Source organism: Cyprinodon variegatus, unplaced genomic scaffold, assembly GCF_000732505.1.
Source record: "Cyprinodon variegatus isolate N-32 unplaced genomic scaffold, C_variegatus-1.0 Scaffold544, whole genome shotgun sequence".
Classification (NCBI taxonomy): Eukaryota; Metazoa; Chordata; class Actinopteri; order Cyprinodontiformes; family Cyprinodontidae; genus Cyprinodon; species Cyprinodon variegatus.
In genome coordinates, this window is record NW_015150997.1 from 248,038 (window position 1) to 258,157 (window position 10,120).

Here is a 10,120-nt window from a genome sequence, read left to right on the forward strand (position 1 = left end):
CAGTGTGAGCGGCCATCTGCCGAGGCCGACTGGGGTTCAAGGAGACAGAAGCAGAGATATAAAAGCTTTATTATGATTTCTCTTGAGCAACCAGTGTGGGGTCTTTGGCTCCACTGCAGAAATAAAAATAAACATTTATCTTAAAGATTAAAGAACCTCATCCATTAGTTGCTATATTGGGTATCCTCAACCCTACATTAGTGCTAAGCTCTGCTCAAAAGGAGATTGTTGCCTTTACATCTTTACTGGCTGGACTTCCGTTTACACCAGAAGTCAGATAAATGTCCCTCAATATCCATCTGGGTGAAAGACGTGAGGTTTATTCTGAAGTTTGAGGAAATCAAATATATCCTTCAAGGTTCTACACAGAAGTTTTACCAGAAGTGGCAATGCTTTCTTTTTAATATTTTTAAAACTTTGAAGTTTTTGTCCAACTGAAGGAGCCTGCCATTGCATGTTGTGATAGTTTTAAGTATGGGTTTTCATACCTGATGAATGACATATTCATTTGTTTTTGTCTTTTTCCATCAGGTGGACTTTGAGCTTGGGGGGGTCTTTTTTTACATTTTATTTCTTGTTGGGAATAAAAAAAAAGTGGCTGAAACTGCAGGATTGTAATTTGTAATTTTTCACTTTTTACTTTGGTCCGATGCTTTGTCAGTATTGTAGTGACTTTATAGATTTGTGTGTGATCACAGCAAAATACGAATCGTGTATGTACATATATATGAATATATATCTTTATATGTATGCTTGTATGTATGTATATAAATATATATCTTTTTCCTTTTTTGTTCTTTCCTCTTTTGGCTCCAATAAAAATAATGGAGAAAAAAAAGATCTTTCTGTTCGCTATATTATTACACTTTGTTTTTAATGTATTTTTTTTAGATGTTTGTATAGTAAACCAATTTTTTGTCCCATGAATCGACTCTGGTATTGATATTGAAAGCTAAAAATGTTATGTTTCTTCCCATAACTTAACTATATAAAATTTAACAGAACCTCAGTGGAACCTGACTTAGTTTATTTGACATTTTTGCCAGAACGCAGTGAGATCAATGCGCTAATATCACATTTGTTGTTCTTCCACATTGAACACAAAATAGTGCCATTGAATAATGTATAGTTTTATCACATACATAACAAAAAAAGTTTGAAAACCCCCTAATCTGGATAACATCCCTCTATCTATACTTCAATTAAATAAATAGAGGCCTGCTGTCGTAACGAGACTAAATGAGGAAACAACAGAGGGGTATGAATAACTTGTCAGGACACTGAAAATGATCCCTCTGGTTTCCCGTTGCAACCTAAAAAGCCTCTAAACCTAGTTTACAGTAACAGGAGCTCCTGCTCCCAAAGATCAGGGTTTGGTTCCTTTTTAATATGTTTTACTGGTTTAAAAAGTTAAGCATATTTCCATAGGTGGATTTTAGAGTTGTTTCATGTTTTATTATTTGCTATAATACTATGGCGGAATTTGAATGCCTAATATAGGCAAATAAACAACCTCGAAATTGATTATACAACTTATTATTCATGTGACTGTATTGTTTCAATTAATATGGGATCTTGGTATTATTTGAATGTAAAGATAAAATAAGTAACACACCAAAATGGAGCGCTAAAGAGTCATGGAGGATGTCTACATTTAATTGACCGGCTTCTGTTTGAGGTCTCATCCTTCCTGCTGGAGCCAAATATCTGCTTAGGATGACAGATTAAGAGTCGAGGATTTGATGCAGTCGCTCGGCTTCGCTCCACAAATCACTTTTACTTTTGGCTTTATAAGCTGAATATGACAGCAGCGTATTACAGTATGAGTCAGAAGGAAATGTATGGAATTTAAATTCAATGAATGGACTTTAAATTGATGTTTGTCTTCAAGTGTCTGAAGGTAACATTTGTAAATTTACACAGCATGAATAGGAAAATCAATTGAAAGATGAGAAAAAGAAAATATCTACTATACAAGTACATTTTTCATCTGTAATAAATATATAATGCCTGTTTGCTTGTTTTGTTTCCTTCACACTCTACTGTTGATTTTAATTTATCTATAAATTAAAATCAATGTTGTGTATCACAGAAAATGAATAAACTTAAAATAGTGTGTTCAATAATAGATTTGTCGAACTTAAATTTAAATAACAAAAAAGCAAGTTTTGTCATCTTTAATGTTGAATTAAATTTTTTTTCTAATGATTTATAAAATAATATAAAATAAATAAGATGAATTCCAACAGTTAAACAATTGAGTTTTTTAATTCTCCCCTTTATTATGCAAGAACTGAATATTTGTCTCTTTTGGGATTATTAAGGTGTAATTCCATTCAATTAAAAATTTCCACAGGCACAGCGGTGCAGCATTTAATTCAATCTTAAAACATTAGCTAGAGGCTAAAAAGCAATTGAAAACAAATAAATCAAGGCTTGGGTTCATGCAAATACGTCATTTTCATGCACATTGAATAAACTTGCATAAATACTTTCTACATTCTGTGGTTCAAACCAATGTGATAACAGTTACAGCCTAAAGGTACAGCCAGCATTAAGCTTTTTCTGCATTTTGTTTGTGCTTCCTCTTTAAATATCCCTACAATGGGGTGGGTTTAGTTGTACCATTATTGCTTTGGACAGCACGGCATCGAACCACTGCTGCCTTTTGAAAACTGATACAGTCCATTGCATAAAGAGTGAAGTGAAAGTAAACAAAGAAGTTCATTCAATACATTGAAAAGTCTGCTTTCCCAGACGCTGTAAAACTGAAATGTACACATCGCTGCCTCTGGTAAGTGCATTAATGCTCAAATGAATTATTCAAGTGGTAAAATAAGTTTCCATCAGTCTGATGAAAAACAAACTTGTGCAACTTTCATGCTTAGGTTTCCTTCAGATTATTGGTGCTTTCAGCTCTGAAGTCATGAGGGCTACTTTAGTAGCTTCTCATTTAGCATCACAACAGTGGGTGCAAAGTGTCTCTCTGTGATAAAGTCCCCAGCTATGATGTTAAGAGAGCCCAGTTTAGAGCCGGGGGTCTGCTCTCTGACCCAGGCGAGCAGCGCCGGATAGGTGGCCATCACCAGGTCCTTCAGGGACTCTGTGGGGTGGGTGCAGATGTACTTTAGGTCCTCCGTCAGGTTAATCCCAGTGACAAAGAAACCACCTGAAGAGCATAAAGCATGCATTATACACCTGTGCTCTATCATTTGAAGTCATGTAGGGATAGTCAGCAGGTTACCTGGTCTGCCATGTTGTTTTCTTTCCTCAAACTCCTCAATAAGAGCCTCAGCTTTGCACTTGTTGGCCCACCAGTAGGGAATATGAGGCCACAAGTCGCTGTGAGAGCTGGAGATGTTGTGTTCGTAGGAAACAATCACCTGGTAGCCCAAAGCCCACAGATTCTGTAGAGTTAACACTTCCTGGAATGGAGGTTAATCAGGGTTAGTAGATGGTGGCGATTCCTCTACAGTCCTCATTCTATGCTAGTCTGATGTTTGGATTTGCATGCAATGACTGAAATGCATACAACACTCCCTCAGGAATACATTTTCTCTCAGAAAAAGCAACTGTACCGTTTTGGGGCAGAGTTTGGAAGTGAATGTACTGCGTATGGTTGCGAGCAGACGGATGTGAAGCTCCTGGTTCAGACCGAGGAAGTGGCTGAAGGACAGAATCACCACCTCTTTGGGATGAGCATCCAGCCATTCCTTTATCTCCATCAGGATGGTCTGTCAATAAGATGGCGAGACGTCATTTATGGCTTTCTTTGTAGAAACCTCACAGAACCCTAAACACACAGTGATGCATGATGGTGGCAGCATCATGCTGTGGCGCTACTTTTCTTATGCAGAAATTATGGAGTTAAAAACCGATATTGAAACACCACTGGAAACCAGGTTTTCATGCAGGCCGGGTATTTGGAAGGCAAGTCTGTTACAAAGGATCAAGTTTCTGATTTCAGCCTTCGTTAAACATCATGTTTCTGTTTGAAAAATGTATTTAGTTTATTTTCATAAAGAAGACCTTCTAAAGCATGCTATTTTGAATCAGAATTTACATTCTGGTACTAAAAAAAAACTAATATGAGAGTTAAAGGAGCAGTGAAAGAACAACAATAACTGATCAGGCTGGAAACTTTAAGAATGTCTTTAACCTTGGTGCTTAAATAGCTGCTGTCCATACAATAGCAAGCTTATCCAAACTTATCAGCCCTCTTTGCCAAAAACACGCTTATCTCTCTGTATCTACATGTTTCATGGTAATCATACCAGCATAGATTTAAGTACTGGCCCACTTATTAAAAAGTCACTTTGACTTAATATTTACTTTTGAGATTACAAGTCATACACTTAGACTTGTAAATGAGTGACTGTGTCTAAATATTTGCTTTACACCATAGATATATATCCAACATTTAAAAAATGAGTTAAAAAATAGGTAAAATTAGAAACCTTGTGGTTTAAAGTCTCTTTCTCAACAGGTAAATCTAACTACATTTATACCAGTTCCATTCTAAATACAGCCAACATGGTTTATGTATAATATAATTATATTTCTAACACAGATTTTTTGTTAAAGGAAATGGCATAAGGAGCTCATGGTAAGAACAGAAAAGTCATTGACAGTATTTTTTTTTTTTTATCTAAGATGCTTTAAGTGTGAAAACACAATGATCAATCTCTAATATTTCCAACACCATTTTCTTCATTGTTTGGTAAATAAAGAGAGCCACTAAGCCTAGCCTGCAGACCCCTGATCTAAAAGATTAACATTCTTATTTTTTTTTTTTTTTTCATTTAAACCACAGATTCCACAAGAGAAGGAAATTTTAACTTTTTGTCCAGAGCGGAGGTCTTCAACAGGTGGTCCGCAACCCATAGGGGGTCCACAGAGTTACTGCATGGGGGTCGCATAAGTTTTGGTTGATTAGACTTTTTTTTTTTTTATCCCCCCCTGCAATTTTTTCCACTAATTGAAATGTCTTTAAATCCACATTAACATGAATTCAACAGACTGTAGTAAACAGATAAATGGAGGCAGAAGATGTCTTTCAGTCATCAATGCACACATTCAGAGACACACAGGAGCTCTTTCAAGCTGGGCACCGTTTCATTCACAACACCTGTCCCATCAACCAGGAATCACAATCAGAAATACTTTAGTTACTTAGTCCTCGACGCAGGCGACCCGGGGTCGAATCCAGCCTATGGTCCTTTCCCGCATGTCTCTCCCCCTCTCTAATACCCCCTTTTCTGTCAGCCTACTGTCGAAAAAACAAGCCACTAATGCTGTAAAAACTCAAAAATATATATATATAATAATCCCAGGACAAAATTACTTGACTCCATCTGTAATAGAGTGACTATAGGACCAGTTTGATAGAACACAATTTCATACAATATATATAATTAGGGGGTCCCTGCTCCATCTCACCATCAGTTTGGAGGACCTTAGCCCGGAAAACGTTGAAGACCCCTGCTCTAGTGCAACATAAAGCACCAAATGGAGTCAGATTGATGATGGAATAAAATGAGGGTAAATATTGGGGAAATTTTCAACAAATGGAGCGAGTTCTAATCCTCCCCAGGAATGTAAATGCTCATCTTTTTCCTAAAAAGATACAAAGTAACTTTAATGCTTATAACTTTCTTACCTTGGTAGCTGTTACGCTGCTAAACAAAATATCTGTGCAGGGGGGCAAACATCTACATGTACAAAAACTAAAATTTGCTGCATTCTCCTTAAAAGGGATGTGTACGAATTGCTGACATCTAGTGGTGAAATTGAGGTATTTCCCTCAAACGTGCACTACCCTATAGCGCACCAGTGCCTCAAACACATTTAACTGTCATGACGCTTCACAAACAGGTGACCAGCCTTATGTATAAACGAAAGTAAAATTCTTCGCTTATGAAAATGTAACCAATTATTAGAGGAGGTAATAATAACACATATATAAATGCAGTCATCAATTTCAGACACTAAAAAAGATACATTGTTACACAATCCTTTAAATAATAAACCTTACTTGTAAATAATTGTTGAAGTAAACTGTAAAGATTAAATTAAACTAAGGGGCCTATGACTTCCAGCCTTTTCTGTCATGGACTTTATCATAAAAAGAAATAGATTTATAATGTTTTTATGTTTTCAGTGCATAACAATTCAATTCAGTTCAGTTTATTTCTAGCGCCATTTCACAACACGTCATCTCAAGGCACATTACAGTTCACACAGTCAAATTGATTCAAAGTTTCCTATCTAAGGAAAACCAATTGATTGCATCGACTTGTTGACTTGAAGGCAATCCCTCACACTAAGCATGCTTGGAGCGACAGTGGAGAGGAAAAACTACCTTTTAACAGGAAGAAACCTCCAACAGAACCTGGCTCAGTGTGAGCGGCCATCTGCCGAGGAACCAGAACTAGTTCTACCTGGGCCCTGGTCCCCACTGGCCCCTGTCTAGAAACTCCCATGGCAAAAAAACAAATAAGGTTTAAAGGGGTTAAAACAGTGGTTCCCAACCCTGGTCCTCGGGGACCCTAGTCCTGAATGTTTTAGATAGATCTCTGTTCCAGCATACCTGATTCAAATGAGGGTTCCTCCTCTGTAATCAAGTGCTGCAGAAGCCTGTTAATCATCTTTTCTTGTTTGATGCAACAAGGGGATACCTTAACCATGCAGGACAGCAGTCCCTGAGGAACAGGGTTGGACAGGAACCACTGGACTAAAGGCTGAGGAGGATAAAGTTGACTGTGGTTTGAAAAGTCAGGCCGACCCTGAGCTGTCAACATTGTTCCTGCAGAGCAAAATTCAGGAATATAAGCACTGCAGAGGCTGAGAAAGCTTTGGAACTGAGGTGTTAATAAAGGCTGAGGTGAAAGGAGCTCAGAGAGCCAGATTATTACACTAACATGCACTTTACTTCCTTCATCTGTGGCTTTTATATAGAGCCTCACTTGTTTTTAGATAGGATTGTACTCTGAGGAGTTTTTATATCAGAGGTAAAAAAAAAAAAAAAATCACGACTAAAACCTTTTTGTTTTTACCTTACCTCGACAGTGAGTGTGGTGTAAACACCGTGGTAGAAGTACAAGTCAGAGGAGTGGTCGTTGGGTCTGTGTGCGATTCTCAGGTCGCAGTATCTTACCCCACAGTCCAGCTGCTGCTTGATCGTAACCTCCTAGAAACACACAGAACGCACAGCTCATTACGGCGGAGCTTCAGCACCATGAGGTTGGCCTCAACAGTGCGTTAAATTCTAGCTTTATTACTTGCGTTATTGCCCACTTGTAAACAAAAGGGCGAATGAGCGGCTTCATGTATTTGTCCAGCTTTTGAAGCATGTCTGGCTGCATCGGGTCGACGGGAGACCTGTCGTTCATGTCCAGGCAGTATGTGATTGCATTGTGGCTGCCTAAACGGGAAATCATTTGGTAATTATGAGAAGTACTGCAGTGGTTCAATGAACAGAACCTTGAAAAATGGAATCTCATTCCTTGAACTTTTGTCATATTTTATCAAAATATAACCTTAAACCTTTTCAAAATCCAAACTGTGGCATGCCTAATGATTCCCCAGCCAGGTCAATAGATTTAACAGCCCATTTAGTGGCTTTACACACCTAAAGACTGAAGTTCCTGCCTGTTCTTTCAAGCAGAATAGCTCAAGCGTAGTGAGATTGGATGTTTTAGAAGTGAGTTTTTAGGGATATTTTTTGGTGAACATCACTTTTCAAGCCTTCCAGTATTTTTCTGTATTTACCTCCACCCTTTTTCTCCTCAACCCTGACTATCTTTCATATCACTGCTGCAGAAAAAGCCTCCTAACAGCATGATACCGCCATCACAGTGCTTCAATTGGGGGATAATAACTGTTAGTTTTCTATACATATTTGCATTGTTGTCCAGCAGAGGTGGGTAGAGTACCCAAAAATTTTACTTAAAAGTGAAAGTAAAAGTAGAACCACTAGATTACATATTTTCTCAAGTAAACATGAAAAGTAGCCAATTTCTTAAAAGATAGGAAGAAATTAAGCAACAGTAAAACTGTATTTGGTCATAAGGCTACTCAAGAACTGAATAACTGATCTATAAATATAACAATTAATTTCATATTTTATAAAATGATTTAAAGTAAAAAAAAATTAAATAAGATTCAAATTCCCATGTCCCAAATTCCCAGTGCATTATATAAACATATAATATACAGTAATTAAACTATAAGAAATGTAGGTGGAATGAACACTAAATATATCTTTTGAGTTATATAACTTACTAAATCAATAGTTAATGTAAGAATAGGTTAAATTACAGTATAATGTTTATTATATTTTCCCTCAACTTCCAAATGACATGGCAGATAGAAAATAACATTTAACCAATAAGTCTTGAGTAGAAAAAAAAGATTTCTCTGGGGCATATTTCTTAAAAACAAGCTTGTTTTGATGTAGGGAAATAAGTCAAACTGGATGGACTAGTCAGAAATTCTACTCAAGTAAGAGTAGAGATACTATTTTTACCCAAGTAAAAGTACAAAGTACAATAATGTAAAAGTAGTCAAAAATTACATTTTTAAAAAACGCACTTGAGTAGATTTAACTAGTTCCTACAAACCTCTGTAGTCCAAAATACTCCTTTTTATTTCCCCTTGAAGATATTTGCTGGGTTATAAAAAAAACTTTTAACAATTATTCTTATGCTTTTATTTTTAGAAAATCCAGTTGTGTAAACTAATTTATTTTTATTATGTGACTTCTTCATTCATATAAGGTTACATGAACTATTCTTTATACATTATGGCATAAAATCCCTTTAAAATACATTGAGGTCTGTGGTGGAAGAAGCTCAAAGGGTAAAAATGAATCACTGTGAATGAAATATATATAAAAAACACTTTCTTCTGATTTTTTTTTTTTATCATTATAGTTGCTTAGTTCTTTATGGTGCCATCCTTTGATCTCTTCCTGTTTGCTATAACTCCCTCATCTCTTCCTCAGCACTGCAGAGGGGTGAGGTGTGGATCAGCCTACCGGGGATGGCCAGGTGGTACAGCGGGGTGTCCCACAGGGCACATGGCAGGTGAGACATCCAGCTCTCCATGGGCAGCTCCTTCAGGCTCAGCTCGCTGCACTCGGACATGCTGAGATCTTCCTTTAAAAAACACACATTTGTGAATATGCATGGTAAAGGTGAGTATTTAGTCTATCTGATGCATCATTCAGTTTAATTCAGTTCAGTTTATTTATATGGAGGCTTCACCAGCTCATACCGTCAAATTGATTAAAAGTTTTCTATCTAAGGAAAACCAGTTGATTGCATCAACTCATTGACTTGAATGCCATCCCTCACACTAAGCATGTTTGTAGTGACAGTGGAGAGGAAAAACTTCCTTTTAACAGGAAGAAACCTCCAGCAGAACCAGGCTCAGTGTGAGCGGCCATCTGCCGAGGCCGACTGGGGTTCAAGGAGACACATGCAGAGATACAGAAAGCAGCTGTTAAAGGCGCCCTGTCCAGGAAACACACAGCCAGGCAGAGGAACTCTGAGCCAACTCCCATATCAGAGGATGAAGAGAGCACATCCAGCCAGCCACAGTCAGAGAAACAGGACTACACTGAAAAACAGCATCTATAAACAAAGGTGTTGAATCATGAATGGGATGTTTCTTTGCCACTGCATTCTATAATGGTGAGAGGTCAGAATTAGACTTTTCTGAGCGGTAAGTTGTGCAGAGTGCAGTCTGTCAGAAGGGCCCAGTAACATGAGAGGTGCAGCTCTATTTTATGTCACTCTTACTTTTTAAAACCCGCTGCTGTTTTCTCCAACCGGCCGAACCAGCGAACAGGGTGTCAGCGCTGACTACAGCAGCCCATCCCGCAGAGCCCCGGAAACAGAGCTGATTTCTGCACGGCCATCAGATTCAACTCATCGGAGGCGATCCGGGAAGTAAAGCGGGTAAAGATCGGCCGCTTCCGTCCTCATCAGCTCAGTCCGGTCACCTTATTCCCCCCGCGTGAATCCAGGGGCTGGAGGCGCATCTTTAGTCCCGATTCTCGATGTTTTCCTTGAGTTGACTTCCTCAGGTGAAGCTGTCCTGCTGCTGCTGTCCCGCC

At 38.1% G+C, this 10,120-nt stretch overlaps 1 protein-coding gene across 1 annotated transcript; it reads right to left on the minus strand.

The window, feature by feature from the left end:
* Positions 1 to 2,280: 2,280 nt before the first annotated feature.
* On the minus strand, positions 2,281 to 9,152 carry LOC107095401 (PI-PLC X domain-containing protein 1-like). The gene is made up of 6 exons (XM_015391483.1): positions 9,038 to 9,152; positions 7,281 to 7,423; positions 7,061 to 7,189; positions 3,579 to 3,734; positions 3,245 to 3,425; positions 2,281 to 3,169 (listed from the first exon to the last, which is right to left on the minus strand). Exons 1-6 carry the CDS (start codon positions 9,144 to 9,146, stop codon positions 2,934 to 2,936), a joined length of 954 nt encoding a protein of 317 aa, XP_015246969.1. The 5' UTR covers positions 9,147 to 9,152; the 3' UTR covers positions 2,281 to 2,933.
* Between the last annotated feature and the right edge of the window lie 968 nt (positions 9,153 to 10,120).